Source organism: Rhineura floridana, chromosome 7, assembly GCF_030035675.1.
Source record: "Rhineura floridana isolate rRhiFlo1 chromosome 7, rRhiFlo1.hap2, whole genome shotgun sequence".
NCBI lineage: Eukaryota > Metazoa > Chordata > Lepidosauria > Squamata > Rhineuridae > Rhineura > Rhineura floridana.
The window spans coordinates 117,720,475-117,744,742 of NC_084486.1; the positions used below are offsets into that span (position 1 = coordinate 117,720,475).

Consider the following 24,268-nt stretch of genomic DNA (forward strand, 5'->3'; position numbering starts at 1 on the left):
CTGTTGCCCGGGGCTTCTGAAACTACTTCTGTAGTGAAAGAACAGTGCTGCAGGGACTCCCATGACATGGAAGGTAACATGGGAAGCATCCCTAACATGCTACTACTGCAATATTATATATTTTGGAAGCTCTAAATTTAAAGTGGTGCTTTAACAGTGAGAACTGGATATATCTGATTTTAAAGCACTACAGAAACAGGACGTGTTGTTTGGTCATCAAAGACAGTTTTTGGAAAATGGCCCCCTTTCTCATCCAAAGTAGACTCTACAGGGTAGAAATACAAATGACCAGTTTTTTGTTTTGATACACTTCAGATGTAACATATGAAGGTCTTAGATTTGTTTCCCATTTTTTAAACACGTAGTTCCTTCTGTATCTAACCCTTTTGGGTGTCTAGTTGTTTATCATCTAAATACATTTTTGTTGTGTTTTAGTAGCTACTTAATACATGCAAATGTCCTAACCTCATCTTGTTATAAACACATATATGGGTAGTATTCAGTGCTAGTCCTACTCAGAGTAGACCCAATGAATAGACATGATTAACTTTGGGTCATTAATTTCATTGGGTCGACTCTGAATAGAACTTAACTGAATACAACCCATATATATATATATATATAAACGTAATGATACTCTTATTATGGGATGCTATATTATGTGTATTATGCTATATTATGATATTATGTATCATTGTTGCATAAATATTTCTCTAAAAGTCATGTAGAAATCCTTGACTAAAGTGACATAAAGGGAATTGAAGGGAGGGAATGTAAAAATTCCAGGTGCATTCTAGCAAAGTCAGTGCCCACGCTAAACAACCTTTGCTAGAACATAATGGAGGAGGAACAAAATGTTGCATGAGCTTCATTTTTAAACCTAACTGGTGTTCTGACAGTGCTGGTATAAAGCGTCCTCTGTAACCAACTTGGGCATCCTAGGAATACCTCAGCTGCGATCCAGAAGTCATTGCCCAGCTTCTAAAAGCTCCTTCCTCAGCTCTTGCAGCTTAAAATAGTCAACTGACTTATCAAGAGCGTTCCTAAGTGTTTCTGGCCCATATATCTGTGTGGGCGCATGCAGTTCCTATACATGCTGACAGCCCTTCCATGTTACTATAATCCTCCACCTCTCAAGAGCATTATCTGAAGGCTATGTTCCTGTGCTCTTTACATAGGAAAGTTGCTACATGGTTGGCAACTGTTGTAATATACCTTTCAGGCAAACTCCTAACGGTACCTTTTTGCAGAAATGAGTGTTATGAGTCTGCTTTCTCAAAGGGTTTGAGGAGATGTATGGGTTGATATGGCTGAGAGCAAGCTGGTGGCACAGAGTATTTATGTAAATTATGGCCATTTATTTCAATAGGAAAGTACTGGAAAAAGTTTTTGATGAAGTAAAGCTCGTGAATGTCTTGGATAGTGGAGATTCAGCCCATCTTGCACTGTTGAAAAGGCCTGAGCTTGGTGTTACATTGACAAAACTCCATTGCTGGGAACTAACACAGTACTCAAAGTGTGTGTTCATGGATGCAGACACAATGGTACGTCCTACTTGTTTAAGAAAAAATTTTTTTCTGGATCTGTCAAAGTTTTAGGTACATGTTTAAGCAGCAACTTGGGTGATGTGCATATAAAAATTCGAATGAATTGTTTTGGTGTGCATGACTTAAGACTTGTGTGGCAGGGCTCACCAGTATGCTCCAGAGAGGAGCTAAACTTAAAGCCACAGTATTGGTTGGACCTAACTGCCCAATGCCAGCAACATCAGCTCCCTTTGCCAATATACAGGCACTGATGTCATAAGGAAGGAAGCAGAGTTGCACCAAAATTTCCTAATGTCAGCTGTGGGGCAGCCTGCACAGGAATCCCAGAAGTGTCTCCATTGTCTAGAAAGCAGTCTTCTCTCTCCACCCTAGAGGGGTGGGCAAGATGCTGCAAGGCAGTATTAACTGGGCTATTCTGCAGTTGCAAGGAAGATGTCCTGGGAGCTGATTGCATATAGTGAAATCTTCAGTCCAGGAAAATGCTTTGCCCAGATAGCAAATCTTAAACTGTGCAATACTCTGTGTCATTGCATTCATAGCTGGAATACTAAACTTGTACCTCCAAATCATTGTCTACTAGGTTTTATCAAATATTGATGAGCTTTTTGAAAGAGAAGAACTTTCGGCAGCACCAGATCCGGGTTGGCCAGACTGTTTCAATTCAGGAGTTTTTGTCTATCGGCCTTCCATTGAAACATTCAATCTACTATTACAACTTGCCACAGAGAAGGGCAGCTTTGATGGTATGTGTCTTAACTGGTTCTGAAGAGCAGTGGGAAGAGCTCTTGTAAGAAATGCTGGATGGATGTTGGATTGTATAACTCTAAAAAAAAAAAAACTGCTATGCAGGAAACATTTAATGCCTCTGTGACTCTCCTTTTTGGAAACTTTATATAGATTAAGGTTTTATTTCAATGAACCTGGATATATGAAACATTAATAAGATTTCCTTAAATTGGTTGAGTAAGAGAAAGTAGGAGGGATTTATCACAGATATTTCTGTCAATAAATCAGCTGCCTGTATTTGACTGAAATAACTACAAGGAGAGTCTGTTATAGCCTCACAGAGCTTTCTTTTAACTCTCAAGAGCTTTCTTTCACTATAGCTGATAGTGGCTCTTGTGGTTCTGTTCCTTGTAAACCTAATGCTACTTTATTTTCTAGCTCTGTCAGCTTCATTACTAGATATATTAGCCCACCCCTTACCTAGGTTTCCAAGTAAAAAATTAAAACTGGCAAGCAAATTGTAATTTTAAAGCATAGCAACTACTGGATGGCTTTTAACTTATGACAGTCACTCGCTAAATAGTATAATAGGAAGTGTGCAGTGCCATTCTTCCAGAAGATGCTCTGGCTTTGTTAAGTGAAAGGAGAATCTCACTGGCTGCTCCTTTCCTATGGAAGTGCCATTAAATATCTGCTGAAAGAATGGTATAATCGAGAGAACCCTCTTAGCCCTTCTTAGATCAAGAACCCAAGAGCTTTGTAGACCAAAACTACCATATAGAGAGTTGAAGGCTCCATAGTATCTTCTGCATAATCCATCCATAGCAGGAAGTGCTATGCCACATGTTCAGGCACTCTGTAGTCATCCAGAGTACCTGTTCGTGGAGTTCTTGCAATGGTTTGGAGTCAAGGGAGGCATAAATGCCCCCTAGCCTTAATCTGACAAAGATACAGCTGCCTCGCCAACTGGAGTTGAGCATTGCTGGCTATGGCTACAACCCCAAGATATAAAGCTATGCTATATATAGCCATAGACAGCCTATTTGAGCAGTGGTAGCTTGCATTTCAAGTTCACCCCTCCCTCCTGTATACTTAGTTTCTTCCAACCCTGGTTAATGCATCTAACAAATGTGTTTTGTTGAATCCCACTGGGGGAATAATACTTCACACTGTTATAAATACTTCAGTCAAGCTTTTAAACAAATGTGAAAATAGATTATCTGTTATATTTATATATCCTCATAATGTAGTAATCCTACCTTTCTTCCAAGGGGTTCAAGGTGGCAAACATGGTTTTCTCCCCACATTTTATCTTCACAACAATCTTGCGAGATAGATTAGGCTGAGGGAAGGGGATGGGCCCATGGTAATGTAAAGAACTTCATGGCTTTGTGCAGACTTGAACCAGGGTCCCCCCAAACCTAGTCTGCATTAAAACCACTAAACCCTAATAGCTGTATATAACACGGAAGTTAAAATAATATTCTATGTTCTAGAAATGCCTCTAAAAGTCTCAATGGAATTTTCAGAACCAATTTAGACCCCAGAAGAGTAGGCAGAAAAACTACCTGTGGTAGAGATGAAAAGCTTCCTATTCAGACAGCTCTCAAAAAAACGGCTGCAAACATGCTACTTCCACAATCTTACAGTATTGGAAGGGACCAAAGGGTCATAACTTGGGCAGAGTGTGCTGGCAAGGTTGTAGCCAAAATGGGGTAAATGAGAAACAAGAGAAAAGCTACCATTTTTGGCTGGCTTTGCCAAGTCTAACATTGGTAGACTCCACTCTGTCTTAGAGGGGAGTGTTCCAGAGTTTTTTGAACAAGCCCTAACTGCCTATGAGCCCCCACTGTAACTTCCTGAAGAGCATGATGGTATGAGCAAAGGATCCTGGGGCCCCTTCAAGCAGCAGGGCCCAAGCAAACAGGAAAGGCTGGTGAGGGGATAGTTTTTGACCCTTGGGTGCCTTGGCTATGCAGGGCCAAACAACTCCAACCTTCCTCCCATCTTTGGATTTGTGGTGTCCAGAATCACCTAAGCAATTGCTAGAACAATCCTTGCTCATTTCTACATCTTCAAGGTTGGGTGGGGAAGTTTGCTGTTCATCATGCTTGTTAGACGTTTGTTCCACAGTTGCTGTAGTGAACATAATTATTGAAGCCTGAGAAAATTGAGAACAACCCCACCACCACCAAAAGGCCCACTGAGGACTGAAGTATGCTCACTAGGCGTGGGTTGTTGAGTATTGGTTGGGGGGAGGGAAGAACCTAGGCCGGGAAGGGGGAATGGAATAATCTGCTTGGAGCTTAATAGCAGTCTTCTCTATTGGCCATGCTGGTTGGAGTTGACAGGACTTGTAGTCCAAAGAACCCGAAGGGTACCTGGTTGGGAAAGGCTGGCTTATATCATGCCTAGTTGGAACCTTCAACAGAGACATTCCTGCTAGGATGTGAGGTTACATTTTTTTACAAGCCCTACTTCTTCAGACTAACAACTTGCTAAACTTCTGTTATCCTACCCAACTGAGCCATAATGTATTGCAAGCAAGAGAGCACTGTAGGAAAAGACCTGCAAGATATTGGTCCAAGAAGCTGTGCGAGTTAGCCATTCCAAATCGGGTGACACTCCTGAGCTTTTTTCTTTGTGTATAGCATTCTTTCATTAACACTACTTATAAGCAAATCTTTGCTTCTGTTCGTAGCTGCACAGTTGAATTGGCTCCAAATTATTATTAAATATACATGCAGAGTAGATAATGACACTGCAATGAATGGACTACCATAGGAATGTCAATTCTAACAGGGAAAAAAAACTAAGGCTGCATTCACATAGATGAAACTTGCTACTAAAGTTACTTTCCTACTTTAGGGACTGCTTGCATTGCTCAGTGGAAGTTAAGTGAAAGTCCTAAGAGGCAGTTGTTGCCTTGAATTCAGTTGGTTTCCACTAGATGTGTTTTTGTTACTATGGTGGCTTGGAATGAAAAAATAAGAGGGACTATAAAATGAAGTACCTATGTCAAACAGCAAGAGTTATTTAGGACTATACTTTTGAACCACTTTGCTGTCTCTGCTGTAACTTAGGCATTGGCACCAGAAGGCTTGTAGTAAGAAGAATAGAGATTTCATGGTGTATTGTCTGGAACAAAACACAAGCAGAAGTTTTGTGTTCTTTCTGGCTACATCTCACTTAGTTGGCTTTGGCATAATAAGATAGTATTGAATTGATTAAAAAAAAAAAAAGCCAGTGTGTTGAATTTTATTTGAAGTGGAAACTGTATAATGGGAATACTCTTTTGTGCATGTAAATTTGAAAGCAATTTTTGAGAAACATCTTTCTGCTCTGGGAACTGGAAATAGAACTGGAGCCATAATTTTCTTAGGAATGTGGCCAGTGTCGAGGGGCTTTTCTTCCCTAGATTCGTGGAGTCCTTTCCAGTAAGTTGCCCTGAATCTAGATTACAAACATGGTACAGAAAAGACTGGATTTGAACTTAAATAAACATTTGATAATCTTGTATAAGTAGTAAACTTGGGTGCATAGGAAGCAATCCTAATATACTTCCAACTGCCTCTTTAAGGAAGCACATGGAAGAAATGCTGTTCCACAAATCTTACTCCTGCTTATGAGAAAAGAACATGTAATACACCTGCCTGAAATCAATTACCAACCAAAATCAGACAGGTGCCTGGCATATTGTTTAGGTGCCTACAGAAGATATTTTTGTTTAGAAAGACTTTCCTTAGGTGTAACCCAGTCATTTATGGAATATCAATTTTATATTTGATACAAACTACTTGTTTTGTTTTTGGAAATTGTATGAATAGTTTTACTATTTTTTGAGTTAGTTGAATTGATTTTATTGTTTTTAGAGCTTGTGTGTTATTTTGTGTCCCTCTTGTACCACTTCATAGTGGTCTATAAATTTGTATGATAATAAAACTCTGCTTATTGATGTGAGACAGATATCTGCAGGTGCCCTTGCTATATTGTTTTAGATGCCTGCTGAAAACCTTTTTTTCCAACGAGTCTACCCAGACCTATAATTCAGTTTTGTGTATTTGCTTTTTAAAAGTTTCCTGATTTTTATCTGTTTTACTGATTTGTGTTATTTCAATATGTGCACTGCTTAAAAATGTTTTATTAAGCAATCTGTAAATTTTTCTAAGAATTAAATGTTGGTAGCTCTAACACCCAAGAACCTCTCACATACAGAATATATGTTACTTTGGCAATATTGTTTCTGTCTTCCTGTTCTCCAATATTGGCTAGGCTGAGCTGGACAACAGAAAAGGCCAAGACAGAGACATCTATTGCTTTCCAAAATGCAAAATAGTCTGAAGGCATACTGTATGACACACACAACCCTTTCTCAGGTCACTGGAGCAACTGCCTTAGGTAAAGTGCCAGCACTTTGGAGGCAGAAATTCTAACTTGTGAATCACTGGTGCTTGCAGTCTTGCATCTAGATAAGAAAAGAGGACAGCTAGCACTTGGAGTTGTGGTTGGGTCACTGAATTATGCATTTTCATCGCTCCTGCTAAACTCTGTCTTGTCTCTCTTTCAGGTGGGGACCAGGGCTTATTAAACACTTTCTTCAGCAATTGGGCAACTACAGATATCAGCAAGCATCTGCCATTTATTTATAATTTAAGCAGTATTTCGATCTATTCATATCTCCCAGCATTTAAAGCGTAAGTTGGCAAACTATGTAAACAAACAAGCTGTACAAAATCAACTTGTATATGTGGCTTTTCTATTCATACTATATGAAAGCTGTTTTCAGAATGGAGACAAGTGCAGCATTAAGCATAGTCTACTTGCTCTTGCAAGGCTCCATCAAGCAAGACTAGATGTAGCCTAAATGAAAATCAAAAAGATTATGACTTGTTGATATGAGAGTATTCATGTCTCTTTCAGAACAGGAAGTTCTTTGTAAGTCTAACTTTGCTAGCAGACGTCAACTTGTTCTAAATTAAATATCTAAGCCATGTTGATTAGAGCTGGGGAGGGGTTGGCAGACTGTAGAAAATGCCTCATACAAACTTCTTTGTCCTGTGACAGTCATCTAGGCCAACAAAATTGAAAACAAATATAACTAGTTGACTTCTAAGGTAGATCTGGGGAACCATATCCAATGGTCAGCATGGCCAGTGGTCAGGTACAATGAGAAATGTAGCCCAACAATATCTTATTTCCCGACTCCTCTGAGGGCTTGTCCTGATGTTGCTTCATAGCATGGAGGTCCTGAAGTATGGCATGGAATATTCACACCCCCAGGTCATGCGGGAGGTGCCAGTGGCCCTGCTTCTTCCAAAGTTGCTGTTGCCCCTCCTAAAACTGCATCCCATGTAGTCCAGGAGTGCTGACCAAGGGTGGCCTTGGTAAGGGAGACTTTCCACCATCACAGTGGAAAAGAAGCTGTAATGTTAGACAAAATCTCTTTTGAATACTTCCCAATTGTCCTAAGCATAAATTCCATTTTGGCTTGAGAGTCTGAGTGACTGGGTACTGTTGGAGAGGCATGCTCCTCCACTGCCGGGAGAGAAATGGGCTACAACAACAAAAGGTTCTGTTCAGTTACCACCTCTGAACATGCAGGTGAGAGGATTGAGTCAGCGTCCATACAGAAGTCCAACATGGGCACTTTATAAAAATGCATGGTTGGGGGGAAAGGACAGAGAATGGTTTCAACTTACGCATTCTAAACAACATAATATTAAGGGTACCTAGGATTTTAGGATATATTATAAGCTGTTGGTCACTGAGGAACAGGGTGTTTATAATTTTAAAGTTGCCTTCCAGATTTTTCTTTGACTAGACGCAGGACATAATACAGTTGCATCCTCACAGCTGCAAACCACCATTGAGACTTGCAGTGCTAGCCTATAGAGGTCTATTCAGAAGTAAGCCCTGTTAGTTCAATTGGACTTACTTCCAGGTAAATGAGTATAGGATCGTAGCCTTAAGTCATCTATGATGAAAGCTGTAGACCCTATGATCTTTATCAATCATCTGCAGGATAGGCATCATTCACGGCCTCTTTTCCTATCCTGATGGAGCCTAAATGATTCCTCTATGATGCCAGCCATTAGAGGGCAGGTTCAGATTCTCCCTGGAGATTTTAAGGTTTCAGTAAATCTTTTAAACCATGTCACTCGCATATCCAAAAGTAAATGAGTGAATGTATGAACAAGTCTCTAGGCAACATCAAGTAACTGGAGTTAAGTGGAGTAGCTAACGTAAGCAGTTTGTTCAGCGGCTCAGGTTCAAATTGTCTTGTGATCTAAGCATCGTATGAAGTACTGTCAAGTTAAAATTAGACTTTATTTTTGGAAGTTCATGCAGGCTGGAATGAATACATAGTATTGAGTGGATGGTAGAGAGAATATCTGGCTCTGTGTATGGTATTGTGATGTTATGACTTTAGCAGTTGACTGACTTGAATCATGTGATACGGGGTTCCTATAATTCATCTCCTTGCTGTTTTGAGGTCAGGTTTGCTATCTCTGGCTTTGATTGACCAAGACTGTTCCTATATCCACTCGAGTGACAGCTGAAAGTCTGAGTCACTAGGAAACTTGTGGCTTCAAGATAATGAAGCGGAATACAAGCTGCCTGCAGCCAAGGCATTCAAGCTGTGCCAAACAGTTACAACTCATGGAATGAATGGATATTTTAAACCCTGTTTTGATCACATCTATTGGCTATTTAGAATGGAAAAGGGGATTCATCAAAAACAGGTGTGAACCTTGGCTTTTTAAGTAAAATCCTTTTTATAGTGACGTCAAGGTCCCAAAAGCTAACTTAGCTGTTTCTCTCAGGGGAAAAGGCCGTGAATGAATTAGATCAAATTATTATATAGCAATGACTCTCCGTGGCGCAGAGAGGTAAGCGGTGGTAACGCAGCCGAAGCTCTGCTCATGGCCGGAGTTCGACTCCAACGGAAGGAGGAAGTTGAATCTCCGGTAAAAGGGGAGATGGCCATATTCCTGTATTTTTCCTGTTATCCCCTTTTAAGATGTGTTTTTATGGTGATTTTTAGTTACCATTGCAGCATCAGCACAAACCTTTTCAGGTTTGAACTGACATGATATCTCACCAGATTTGGAGATGTAGGATAGCTTTTTAGTTTATTTTTTTAATACCAAAATTTAAATGAAAACACACAATATACTCAAATCATCATAAGAATTCTTCTGGAACAAGTAATAAAAGCATATTAAAATGATAGATTTTCAGCCAAAAGACTGTTCTATACTGTGTGCTTAATATTTTTATGGTCAAATTCTAGCTAAATAAATTCATATATGTTGTATTTTAATTTAATTGTGTACGCCGCCTAGAGTGGCCGTTTATTCAGCCAGATAGGCGGCCTAAAAATAAAATTTTATTATTTTTATTATTATTATAAGGGGTCGAGGTCCACTCAGCCTTCCATCCATCCGTGGTCGGTAAAATGAGTACCTGGCATATGCTGGGGGGTAAAGAAAGGCCAGGGAAGGAACTGGCAATCCCGCCCCATATATACGGTCTGCCTAGTAAACATCATAAGACGTCACCCTAAGAGTTGGAAACGACTCGCACTTTAAGTGCGGGGACACCTTTACCTTTATTATATAGCAGGCCTAGAATTCATGTTACTTGGCAAGTGAGTTGTTCATTAGAATCCTGTTAGGTATACATCAGATCAACTTGATAGCTTCCCACATAACACTGACAGGCTTTATAGAGATGGTTTCCTATCTAGTTTAACCTCTGCTCCTCCATTGCTCTGAGTTTGACTTCAGCTATTTGGTTAACACATACAATTGGGGTAGTGTCTTTACAGCTATATAGTCCACTATTCTAGGACTTGATACCACACCAGTACAGTGCCTTGCAAAAGGAATCAGACCCCTGACCAATGCTCTCATATTACTGAGTTACAAATGGTACATAGTAATTTTGTTCTGTATGATATTTTATTTTGAAACACAGAAGTTCAAAATCAATTATTGTGACATTGGTTTTATGTTGGGAAATGTTTGTAAGAAACATAAAAAACTGGAACATGTTGCTTGCATAAGTATTTGACCTCCAACACATCTGGTAGAGCACCTTTCACTGCAATAGGTCTTTTGGGGTAGGTATGTACCAGCTTTGCACACAGTGTCAGAGGGGTTTTGGCCCATTCTTGGCAGATTCACTCCAGGCTGTTCAGGTTGGTTGGATGTCACTTGTGGACCACAATTTTCAAAGAGACCCACAGATTCTCAGTGGGATCGAGAATCAGGACTTTGTCTTGGCCACTGTAGGACATTCACCTTTTTGTACTTGATCCACTCCAGTGTTGCTTTGGCCTTGTGCTTGGCATCACTGTCCTGCTGAAAAGTGAATTTCCTGTCCAGCTTCAGTTTTTTGGTGCACTGAAGCTGGTTCCCTTTCTTCCTTCAATTTTATCAAGATACCCAGTCCCTGCTGATGAGAAGCATCCCCACAGCATGATGCTGCCACCACTGTACTTCACTGTAGGGATGCTGTGTCTAGAGGCATGGGTAGTGTTAGGTTTGCGCCAACATAGTGCTTTCAGTTTTGCCCAAAAAACTCTATCTTGGTCTCATCTGACCACAAAACCTTGTTTTGTGCTGGGGCACTCTCATACTTTCTGGCAAACTCCAGAAGTGCTTTTTGAGTAACAACTTCTTTCTTGTCACCCTCCCATACAGACAAGTGTTATGCAGAGCTCTTGATATGGTTGACTGGTGCATCATTACTCCACTCCCATCCACTGAACTCTGCAGCTCCTTCAAAGTGATTGTTGGCTTCTCTGTGGCTTCTTTCACAAGTCTCTTCCTTGTTTGAGAGCTGAGTTTTGAGGGACAGCCTTTTCTTGGCAGTGCCTGGGTGGTGTGATGCAGCTTCCACTTCCTGATTATTGATCCAACTGTGCTCACTGGGATATCCAAACACTTGGATTTTATTTTGTACCCTTTTCCTAATCTGTGCATTTGTATTACATTATCTCTCACTTCTGTAGAATGCTGTTTGGTCTTCATTTTCCTTCAGGTCCACAGCCTGACCAATGATCCTTCAACAGTGGGGGTTTTATCCTGACAATTTGACAGCAACTTCAGTGGTTCACAGGTGGAGGCCAATGGTAAGGTAATTGTGTCCTCGATAGGGCAATTTCTTTAATCTGTGTAAATTGACAGCTTCCACAGCACAGAGGCTGAATACTTATGCAAGCAACATGTTTCAGTTTTTTGTTTCTTACAAACATTTCCCAACATAAAACCAATGTTTCCTTACAATAATTGATTTTGAGTTTCAGTGTTTCAAAATAAAATATCATACAGAACAAAGAAGTACCATTTGTAATTCAGTAATATAAGAGCATTGGTCAGGGGTCTGATTACTTTTGCAAGGCACAGTATATTCACAGCTTGACAAAACTGTAAGTGCCCTAGAAGTTAAGGAGTGAGAGGAACATTAGATGAGAAATCTACAACCAGCTGCAGACCCAACTCCCTATAATAAATAAAATTCTGAAACCTAAATAATGCTTCTATACAAGAGCTCAGAGGTTGTGGTCAAGTACGTAAGTATCTCCTAGCCACTGAAATCTGAAAACTATAGCAGATGCAAAATATTGTACGAAATAAGGAAAGCAACTTATAGAGATGAGAAGTTAAAACTGAAAAACCAGTTTTAAGAACACTTGCAATTGTTTTTGTTTTGTTTTTACCTTTGTGGATATAAACTAGCCTGGAACAGGTGTCCCGTTTGGGGCTTACAGAATGTACCTTTTCTTTTCCAGCCTACTGAAACATTTCTCCAGTGTGCTTTAGTGCTGAAACTCTCAAGAACAAAGCTGACAACTACATTGTTGTCACATAGCTGAGGGAAGGAGTGTTAACCTTGGGACATGAATTCTTCTCCACATTTTTCTCCCTATATGATACTATAAGTGGCCATGGGCTCAAGCAGGCAAATTCCTTTCATTCTCTCTCTCTCTTTTTCCCTTTCAACTGAAAGCTTCAACTTTCAATGGTTCAATCGCTCTTGACTGACCATAGGCATAATTTCCGGACTTGGTCTGCCTGACTTCAGGTTCCTTGAACACTTTTTCTTCCCAAAGGGCGTCAGTGAGCCTAGAATCCTGCATTGTTCATTAGCATAACTTGGATTGGGAAGCAGCAAGTTCCCCCTACCCACCCCCCGCATAAAAGGCAATACCACAGGCAGGAGTCCTTTTGTCAATTAGTGTGAACTTGAAAATTCCCTCTCCAGACATCAAGATATGTTTACTTATACAAATAGTATTTCTCACCTCTATAGCATTCTGTATATCTTGGACACTTGCCAAGCCATCTTTTTAATTTAATTTTAATTTTTAAGTTCTCTGAGTTATGTGGAAATCATCACCTTTTCTTTCCAGTGGCCACATTTTGCTTCCAGAGAGGCACTTGATACCCAGGAAAAAGTGGGGACCTGCATCAAATTGCTGCAGTATATCACCAGTCTGTAATGGCTGTTGGCTGTTTTACTCTTCTGAAACCTTCTAGGTAGATCTTGTTCTATGCAGCTCTAGAAGGGTTAGGTTTGGGGCTGGCAGCCCATCCCAAACAAATACACTTGGTGTGCTATATTGAAATGAGGTTTAAGGAGGGGGAAATTGTTCTGTTTTCCTTCCACCTGAAACTTCTCCAGAAGGGGAAAGGGTGGGGTTTTTTTAGCCCAATGGAACGCATCTGTTGCTCACCATCTCCCAAGATACTTTCCATAAAATGTTAGGAGCTTAAGCAAGTGGGTTCTCGCTTTCCTGTTTTCTCAACCGACACCTTCAACACTGTCGAATTTTTAAATGCTTAAAGTGACCTATAAATGCCAATACAGTTGCTTCTCTACATATTGCAAGTTAGAGGTAGGACTGAAGGTTTGGATTTTTACCCCAAACACTTTCTATTTGCACCGGTTCTAAATGTTTTTAAAACTAAAACACTTTCCACAGAAAATAAAACCTGAGCTAGCAGCAAAGAAGCTTCTCAGTGGATAATCAATGCTGCTGTCTTATCAGTGCTGTGCTAAAATTCTAGATTTCTCCATCGTTTTTGATGAGCACCTCTTTTCCACCCTGAAAGAGGAAAAAAATAAGGGTTATAGAAACCAGGAACTACCTCCACACAGTGGGTTGAATTATTCCAGAATTCTCTATAGAAACAACTGAACCAACATTGTATTAAGTTCTGAAAGCTCAGAGGTCGTTGTTGGTCCCTTTGCACTTTTAAAATAATTTCTCTGATTTACAAACTTATATGTACTGTACCTCGGCAGCCCCAAATGTGGAGGAAAATGCAACTTGTTTCAGAGTACTCCACTTCTGCTTCTGAACCGATAATCACCATATATTAGTGTATATATGATAAAGATGGAGTTATATGGCATAATGCACATATATAAAATCCAGCATTCTAAGGATTTAAAGCTTTAGTTTTCAAAAAAGTTCCAGTTTTAAGGCTGCAAATAGATATTGCCATGCTGGAATGCCAAGACTTCTGAAACATTAGAAACCAGAATGGGTGAATAAAGACTTAGTCGTCAGGGGCGGGGGGGAGCTTTAATGACCTACATATTTCCTTGCTATTCACATGACAAACTGAAGCAGAATTAATTATGCAAACTTTGTGCAACTTAATACAAGTCACAGAACTCGGCTTCTCTTGGCGCTAACTTGGGTTGCCTAGGTGCAAACTCTCACCTATTTCAAATGGTGAAATACAGCCTTTTGCTTCATATGGAGTTTCCAGCTGGGTAATTGTCCTAATAGCTGTATTAAATCCCTATAGTGGTGGCAGTTTCCTGACAATCTTATGCTAGCTTCTTATTATTGTGTTTAACACATCCCAGATGAACCTCTGGTTTTAGTATACTTCAAAAAAAAATTAGAGCAACTTGCCTAAGTTAGTTGCTTTCTGTATATAGATTAGATACATGTCCTCTCAACCTTTGCCCTTCTTGGCTTATTTAAAGCTTGCCAAGGGGGTATAACTGAGTTTATCCAGGGTGTGGTCTATGCGTCTTTGCAAGGAGGAGAGGGACTGGTCCCAGCTGCCCTGAAAGAGGTGGTGATCCAACCACTCCTGAAAAACCATTGGTTTGTGGCAACCATTGCCCAGTTGCAAATACTCTTTTTAGGGAAAGTAATTGAGAGGGTTATGGCATAGCAATTGCCAGTACTCTTGGATGAAACAGATTATCTTGGCCCATTTCAATCTGGGCTCAGGCCTGTTTATGGGACTGAAACGGGCTTGGTTGTCCTGATGGATGACCTTTATTGGGAGAAGGACACGGGAAGTGTGACCCTGTTATTCTTACTTGATGTCTTGGTGGCTTTTGATTCCATTGACCATGGAATTCTTCTGAGCTGACTTGGTGAGAAGGGTATTGGAGGTGCTGTTTTAAAGCTGTTCTGATCCTATCTCCAGTGGCAGTTTCAGAGAACAGCATTGGGTAACTATTTTGGTCCCTGGCAATTATGTTCGGGGGGGGCATCTTGCCCTCAATGCTATTTAGCATCTATATGAAGCCCTGGAGAGCGGTCATCAAGAGATTTGGGGCAAGATATCAACAGTACACTGATACCCAGCTCTTTTTCTCTGTAACATCTGAATTGGGAGTGGCCGTGCAAGCCCTGGACCAGTGCCTGGACTTGGTGGTGGGCTGGATCAGGGCCAATAAACTCTGATTCCTAGCAAGATGGGGTTTCCAAGTTTGGGTAATTAGTCAATTGTCTGCTTTCAATGGGGTCATGCTCCCTCTGAAAGAGCAGGTTCATCGTATTTATTTATTTATTAAATTTATACCCCGCCTTATGGCCAAAAGGCCCTCAAGGCGGCTTACAAAAACACAAATATAACACATAATAATACATCAATACAGTAATGCAATTCTCAAAATTAAATAACAAATAACATTATTAAAAGAAAAGAAAAAACATTTAAATGTGTCTCAATAAGAGAACCGTATTCAGCCAGGTTTTTTATACTAGATATGCTCTGCTTCGGAGGTAAGACAGTCTCAATTTGAAAGGACACAAATTGGCTCTTCAGCTTTTTCAAGACCTGATCTTCGTGACTCCCAAAAACGCCGTCCTCCATTTTGTAACTTAGAGACAAGAGACCTTTTGTTTTCCTCTTCACGCAGTATGAAGTACCTGCTTTGCCAGCCTTGGATGAGGTTGGTGTATTTGTGCAGAGAGCCCTCGAGCACCATCTCCATCTTCCTGCCTGCTGCCAGCCCCCCTCCAGTGCTGCCAGTGCTCCCTCCCGGACTGGCCGCGGCTGAACTGGGGCTGCTGCTGCTCCCGCCACCTCCATCAGGCCTCCCAGTTGGTGCAGCCGCCGCTCCTTGCCGACCCACGAGCCCCCTACTGGCAGAGGAGCAAGGAGAAGAGCCTGCTGAGGTGGGACGGATGCTACTCCAGCTGCTGCTGTTACTGCCACCGCCACCGCTGCCGCTGTTTGCTCTTCATATTTAGCTTCATATCCATCCAGGTTCATCAGTTGCACTTTATATACTCGTGAACTGCATTTTTGCTTTCACAAAAAATGCAGCTCCCCAGAATTCTGCCTTTCACTCAGAAGCCAGGTTGACTTGCATTTGCCTCTCCACAACTACTTCAGTCTCTCCCCTGCTACCCACAGCCACCTCCCTTCAGCTCCTCCTCAGCCACCAAGCAGAGCTGCCTCCTACTTCCCTACTCGGAAGAAAAGACCATTTCATTATTAATATTTGCCATACTTGTGTTCTTGTGCCTTCTCCTGCCTGGCTCCTTCTTGTCTTTGTTCAGCCTCCCTCCAAAAAAGAGGCATTGTATGAGGTGCTTCTGGATACAGAAGGTCAAGGTGATCTCAGTGGCTAGGAGTGCCTTTTACCAGCTTCAGCTGGGAAGGCAGCTGCAGCCATTTGTGGACCAAGATAGCCTGACCACTGTTGTCCATGCACTGGTAACCTCCAGGCTGGATTATTGTAATGTGCCCTGTGTTTGGCTGCCCTTGAGGTTGGTCTGGAAGCTGCAGCTAGTGCAAAATGTGGGAGTGCGACTGCTCACTGGGGTGGTGTATCGCCAACATGTCACCCCATTGATGAAAGAATTGCACTGGCTTCCCATTACCTTCTGGCCCAAGCTCAAGGTTCTAGTTTTGGTGTACAAAGCCCTACACATCTTGGGACCAGGATACTTGAAATATCGTTTTACCCCTTATATACCCAGTAGATCATTGTGCTCTGCAGGTGAGGGCCTCCTGCAGATACCATCTTATCAGGAGATTTGCTCTGCATAACATAGAAAGCAAACCTTTAATGTTGTGACACCAACCCTTTGAAATCCCCTCCCCTTAAATATTAGACAGGCGCAATCTCTGTTATCTTTTTGGCACCTATTGAAGACCTTCCTCTTTCAATAAGCCTTTTAAATAAAGGCCTTATCCCAGTCTGCCTCTGTGCTAGAATTGTTTTTTAAGATATTTCTTTAAGGTTTTTTTAGAATGTTTTGTTTTTAATATGTTTTAGAGTACTTTCAGTGTTTTTGTTTGCCATCCTGGGCTCTTTCTGGGAAGAAGGATAGAATATGAATTTAATAAATAAATAAAACTTCTTCTAACAGGTTTGGGACAAATGCTAAAGTGGTACATTTCCTGGGGAGAATGAAACCATGGAACTACACATATGACTCCAAAGCAAAAAGTGTCAAAGAAGATGCTCAAGATCCCACAGTGGTTCACCCAGAGTTTCTCAATATGTGGTGGGATATCTTCGTCACAAACATTTTGCCATTACTACATCAGCATGGTGCCATTAAAGATACAGCTACTGGTGTAAAGGCGGTATGTTACTCAAATGAATTTAACCTCTACCTTAACTGGGTGTTGGTGTTGGGAAACGAAGGATCATTTCCCTTGTGCTTGCAAGAAAACCACTACTTGACTGTCCATATAATGGAGTTGACTTTCTCTGAAGCTAGCATGATTGCTACAAAACCAGCTTGCAATCCTGCACTAGCAAAGCTACTAAATGAGCTGGTGATAATGACTGCAGCCAATATGGGTTAGCTTTTTCCTTCCCTCATGCAGCAGACTGGCTCAGGTCTGCATCTGTCAAGTTATTGTGGTATCCAAGACTAATTAACACTTTTGAATTGTACTAAGTGGCAGACTAAATGCTAATTGGGCCAGTCCTACCTATATGAGTAGATTCTTTAAACATTTCTCACACATACAATTTTATGTGCACCATGGAGTATTTAATCCTATAGTCAAACTAGTAGAGGTGGGGGACTCCTAATGAAATCCACAAGCCCCATTCTCTGAACCAATTCTAACCAAATCATGCCCCCAGCATTCCTAAATTCAGTTACTGATGGACACAAACCAGCTGTTGAATCCTGCCACTGCCCAAATTACCCTGCATTTCTCCCAGTGGGATTTACCAGAAGTAAATCCCATTCGGAGAGAAACAAGGATTGGGAGATCGGGGAAGGGAAGAGTGCAGGAAGGAAAATGTTCACCATATCCACCTCTCCTGTTAGCCTGTGCTATATTTAAAATCTCCTTCCCATTTTTATGAACTTGGCAAGATACATGTTGGGTCATGCTGCCAGGATGTCTTGAGTTTAATACCCTAAAATTTATTACCACTAGATACTAAAATTCAATGCAAAATTGGAGTCTCCACTAATCAGACACTACTAATAAACCCTGAATCTTTAAGAGTCAGTTTGTATTATGCATCCCTTTCTGGATTGTGCATAGTTTTGTAGGTAGGATAGTTGCAACTGCTATCTTCGCTCTCCGTAATTGAAGAAATCCTACTCACTGACTGGCCTCAGGTATATGAAACTCACTAGACTGAATTGTTGAGCATGAATCATTGCAAATGCGTGTAGCTAACAAAAAACGCTCATTTAATCATACATGTCCTATAAAATATTAGGTGATTATAATTTCTGACAATTTACATTTTGTTAGTAAATTAGGCGCAGTCCTGAGCACTGTGGGTTGTATCTAAGTGGGCTGTACTCAAGAGTATACTTATTGAAACCAAAGTCATGTTCATTCATTTTAACAGGTATACCCCGAGTGTAAATAACATTAGATACAACCCTGTATCTCCAGCAGTCATCAATTGATTCTGTATACCAAGGGATCTTTTTTTCATTAACTTCAGATCTAGTAGGCTATCTGGCTCATAACTTCCTTTGTTCATATGATTTGAAAGTAAAATTTACCTGAACACTGTGAAATTAATATATTGCCATCAAATATCCATATTCAGCAAGATTCAAACTTGGACTGTAGGTGGCTTTAGGATGCATGCTTTAACCTCCAAACACGTCATGCTCTGTTTTCAGTGCTTGGCACCACATATACAAATGTCTGTTTAAAAGATTACTATTATTATGCAGAAGAGTTTGCAGGTGCATATCCGTTCCCTATGTGAACAGAAATGGCAATTGATCTGCTTATCTATAATAGTAGTGTTGTACCTGCCATCTTAAATTTTGTGTTGTAAAACTAGAAAGATGTACCTGCAGATTCTCAATAAAGATAAGCTAGAACTGTCATGACTCTAATATTTCCTTGTGTAGCTAGCCATAACCACTTGGCTTTAGCTTCTCATGCTTGCAGTGCAGTTCTGACCGCTTAATCTTGGTATACAGAAAACTCAGTAGTTAAGTTCTTAGACCTTTCTGAGACCAAAAGGTACTGATCTGTTCTTCAGCTATGCTTTCTCTTGTTCCTATTTCACCTTTCTAATGAACTGTTGCAGCTATCGGGCTTGGTCTATACACTGGCTTTCTCTTGTGGCTTCTGCAGAGAGGTATGAAGAACTTAAACCTGTTGCTAACTACCTGTCTCATTGATTTGGATATGCTTTTTATTATTTTACAGCTCCTTCATTGTGTAAATGGTGCTTGCTGCTTTGCATGGGAGTTTCTCATTGGTTTTCCTACCCTCTCCTCTGTTGCTTAATGCCTACCCCTTCTTGGAATGATGCAGCGGTGCCTCTCCCACTCACTTGTGCTTTCTTTTTAGGAAGAGGTAGCAGAGGCAGTGTCCCACCTGTCACTTTCATCTGCAGCAGTGCCACACTCACCGCCGTCGCCACCAACTGTATCCTCAGAAGAGCGCAAAGAAAGATGGGAGCAGGGCCAGGCTGATTACATGGGAGCAGACAGTTTTGACAACATCAAGAAAAAACTTGACAACTACCTCCAGTAGAGAAGCACTTGTATATGCTCTACAGACATCAGCAATGCAAAGACTTGTTTCAAAGCTATAGCAACTAGGAAAGTCAGATAGGGTCAATTATACTTGTTAGCAGCTTTGCCACTGCTCATCTGAGAAGGCTGTTGGCAGTACTGCAGGTAAGAACTGAGCAAAAGCTGTTTAAGTATGAATCCTTGTCCTTGTGCCAGTCATGTGTCCGACAGCCAGATCTTTTCCTCTTGCACAAAACCTAATGAACATGCCTGTAAAATAACTTGTTGGTAACAGGGCACTTGACTGGCTTGAAACATACTCCAGGCTTACACCTATAGGACTGCTGTGCTTTACCTCTTCTTACCTCCCATCACCCCCAAACCAAGTTTTGCTTGCTATGTTAACTAGAGGTTAAGGCAGCTACAGTGAAGGGGCCTGACAGTAAGGACATAAAAACATAACTGTACAGCATTGCTTTTCTGTCAGTTCCAGCCATATGGAAGACTTCTGACCAGACTTCTATGCACAGTACCTATAGCATGGCAGATACTTTTGTTCAGTTCTGTGTACTTCTGGGACTAGCAAACCTTTGAACTGTTAACCTGTAATATGGCACTCAACATGCAAAATAAAAAAATCATAGTAAACTCTGTAGCACTACTCAGATCTGTTCCTCTCAGCCCTACTATTCAACATTTTAAGGCTGTGACATCAGGGTAAGCTTTCAAAGCCCATGAAGGGGATGTACTTATACATTAAATACAGTGCTATTCCGGTATTATACTTGTGTTCTGCTAAAATGTGTGCCGTGTTCTGCTTATGATAAATACCATATGCAGTATGGTAGCTGCATAAATACCATATGCAGTATGGTAGATACATGGTATCAAGGAGAGAATGGTACTAACTTTCCGACTCCAGAAGTCACATCTATAAAATAAAAATCAACCTTGATATGTTCTAGTACTCTGAACTACATTCATCCACCTATTGCATATTCTTGCACATTATTGTAAAAGTAGATTTATAGTGTTTCTACAAAGTCACTTTAACACAGATTAGTTGCTGAAAATAGAAAGTACAAGTTTATATAATACTACCCACTAACAGGCAGTTTGTTCATGTTGAAAGTGTACAGGCTTAGGAATACATCCTGGAGTAGGTAGAAGCTCCATCCCCCAAACGTTAATACAGAAATCTAATTGATTATATAATTGGTAGCAGAAGATGAAGTTCTATACTTCCTGCAAAAAGAAGACCAGGAGCAGACTGTGGTACAGATCATGATCTGGTAATATCGAAAATCAGAGTAAAGCTAAAGAACAACAACAATGCAATCATAATGCCAAAATACAATTTAAATGACATCCCAGAAGAATATAAAGATTGAATAAGGAGCAGATTTGAGGCTTTAAACTTAGTTGACAGAGAACCAGAAGAACTATGGAGTGAAGGCAGAGACTTTATCAGGGAAGAATGCAAAAAGACATATCTCTAGTTAAAAAGAAAGACCTCAATAGATGATGGATGAAACTCTTAAAAAGAGATGGAAAGCAAAAGCAAGAGACAGAAACACGGTTAGAACCCTAAATGCAATAATGCAGCAGCTAGTATGTAGGGACAAAGAACTATTACAATAGTTATTGTATAGTAATAGAAGAGGACAACAACAACAAAAGGCAAAACAAGAGCCCTATTCCAAAAGACAGAGAAATTAAAGGGAAATTTAAACCAAGAGTAGGGATGTTGAGTAATCAACGGGAACTCACTAACTGATGACATAAAATAAAGGAAGATGGAAGCAATACACTGAAGAACTATATAAATGAGATGAAAGGATGACAGATTCATTCACAGAGGAACCGTATGATGAAGAACCAGAAATCTTAGATTGTGAGGTGAAAGCTGCTCTTAAAATACATGGAAGAAACAAATCGGCAGGAACAGATGGCATACCAACAGAGCAGCTACAAGCTACTGAGACTGAATCTGTCCAAATTTTGACAAACTTTTGTCAACAAATATGGAAGACAATGGCCCACAGACTGGAAGCATTCAATATATATCCCAATTCCAAAGAAAGGGATCCCAGGGAATTCAGTAATTATTGAACTATTGCCTTAATATCCCATGCAAGTAAAGTAATGCTCAAGATTCTACAACAAAGGCTCTTACATATGGAGTGAGAAATGCTAGACATCCAAGCTGGATTTCAAAAGGGAAGATGTACCAGGGATCATACTGCTAACATATGTTGGATAATGGAACGGACTAAAGAATTTCAGAAGAAAATCATGCTGTGCTTTATAAATTACAGCAAAGCCTTTGATTGGGTAGATTGAATGCTTTAAAAGAAATGGGGGTGCCACAGCATCTGATTGTCCTGATGTGCAACCTATACTCTGGACCAGAGGGTACTGTAAGGACAGAATATAGAGAAACTGATTGGTTCCCAATTGGAAAGGATATGACTAAAGTAATGACAACAGAAGATTTATGTAACTTTAAAGTTGACAATGAGGACATTGAACTTGTCAAGGATTATCAATACCCCGGCACAGTCATTAATCAAAATGGAGACAATAGTAAAGAAATCAGAAGAATGCTAGGACTGGCGAGGGCAGCTATGAGAGTACTAGAAAATGTCCTCAAATGCAAAGATGCATCACTGAGCACTAAAGTCAAGATCATTCAGACCATGGTATTCCCGATCTCCATGTATAGATGTGAAAATTAGACAGTGAAAAAAGTGGATAAGAGAAAAATCAACTCATTTGAAATGTGGTGTTGGAGGAGAGCTTTGCGGTTACCATGGATTGCAAAAAAGACAAATAATTGGGTGTTAGAACAAATTAAACCAGAACTGTCACTAGAAGCTAAAATGATGAAACTGAGGTTATCATACTTTGGAGACATAAGGAGAAGACATGATTCACTAGAAAAGAATAATGCTGGGGAAGAACAGAAGGGAGTAGAAAAAGAGGAAGGCCAAACAAGAGATGGATTGATTCCATGAAGGAAGTCACAGACCTGAACTTACAAGATCTGAACAGGGTTGTTTATAACAGATGCTATTGGAGGTCGCTGATTCATAGGGTTGCCGTAAGTCAAAATCGACTTGAAGGCACATAACCACAACAAAACTTCCATGCTAATAATTTAGTGTTGCACAAAACCACACTTCCAACAAACTAGTTCAGGGCTAATCTGTTTCAGTTGCAACCAGTCCAATTGTGTTGTATGCCAAAAGAGCCATGTACTTGTTGCCTCGCTCTGCTTCTCAGTGAAGTGATAGGTGTAAGGGTCCTATACTCAAACTGCAGAGCCAAAGGTAGAACTCAAGTATATGTTCTCTCTCCAGAGCCCCACGCAGAATGTCATGGCTCTAGAACTACTATCTACATATAGTAAGTCTAGTCCACAGCTCATACCCATTGATGTAGGCTGGAGAAGTGGGCCAGGGTTTTCCTTGTCATGGGGGGGATGGGCTGACAAGATAGAAAATAACAATTCCTAGTGCCCACTTCTCTCCTTTGGAAGTATTCTTTAAGCTTTGTGCAGCTAACAAGAGCCAAATTTTTACTGAATTTGTCTAGAAGTCAAATGTCTTCAGCTTCATGTGTGTCACTGCCATGGTTAAGTTCACTTTCGTAATGATATTCCGAGGCATGTGAAGTAAGTCTGTCAACTAGGACTGAATTTATCCTCTGTTGGAGATAACAGATGCACCTTTGCAGGTAGTTTAGGGTCATATAGTGATGGTCAAGAATGGTGGTTGTCCACTCTGAATTGGTAACTTTTTCGATACAGCAGCCAAAATCCACGATTGAGTCCTCGAAATGTAGAATTCAGCAATATTCTTGTTCTAAAGCCTAGGAAAGCATGCTTGGTCACTGTATAGGTTTTGTTGGATGGGGAATTTTAATTTCAAGCTCTCCGTAACTCCTGAATCATTTGAGAAGACTTCCATAATCCAAAGTGACCACCACCATAATGATTTATAAAGCTATGGGAACCATACCTGCTACCCCTCCATAATGCTGGGAATGTTATGCAATTACATAAAAAATACAAAAAGTACACATTTTCAAGAAATTTTATTTGGAACAGAAATAATTTTTTAAAAATCCATGGGCTTTTGATTGCTTTCTGGAGTAGACATAACCACTTTTGTTTATTGAATGGTATTGCCAGAGTAAAATCACTGTAAAGTCTGTGTCATCAGTGTGCAAGATGTACCATTTGAGTGTTGAATGTGCGACATGTACCATCCTGTTATCAGCATCTTCATGTACACAAGTAAGTTCTGGAATATGAGTGGCATCTTGTTTACAAATTCATCAACACAGGTCGCCAACTGTTACATAAAATTCTTGCAATTCTCAAATGAACTATCACCATCCCTTGATTTTGTATGACTCCATAATGCTGCTGTTAATTACCCTTGTTGGTGCAGCATTCTCTGATCTGCAGTTTCTCTGTGTCTTTAATGGAAAACATGTATGCATCAAATACCACATCCACTTTGCTGTTTGTCATCCATGTAACCTTTTGGAATACCTTCTGTGCCAATGAACTAAATGTCTCACCCTTGGCAGGCAATGTTTTCTGTAGAATAACAATTCGTATCCAGAATACACAAATATCTTACATCAAGGAGTCCCTACATTTGGATATTCTTGCTGAAATGTCTGTTTCACCTGTATTTCCTGTAAACAGAATCCCCATAAAATCCTGCAGTTGAGGTGGAAC

The 24,268-nt window shown here is 40.4% G+C and overlaps 1 protein-coding gene across 1 annotated transcript in view; it reads left to right on the forward strand.

The window, feature by feature from the left end:
- Positions 1–20,168, forward strand: part of GYG1 (glycogenin 1) — a 36,621-nt gene extending 16,453 nt beyond the window's left edge. The window contains exons 3-7 of the mRNA XM_061636996.1: positions 1,370–1,544; positions 2,128–2,290; positions 6,841–6,967; positions 16,921–17,140; positions 19,349–20,168. Of these exons, the coding sequence (XP_061492980.1) occupies positions 1,370–1,544; positions 2,128–2,290; positions 6,841–6,967; positions 16,921–17,140; positions 19,349–19,534 (871 nt within the window). The 3' untranslated portion in view covers positions 19,535–20,168. The remainder of the gene's footprint in view (positions 1–1,369; positions 1,545–2,127; positions 2,291–6,840; positions 6,968–16,920; positions 17,141–19,348) is intronic.
- The last annotated feature ends 4,100 nt before the right edge of the window (positions 20,169–24,268 follow it).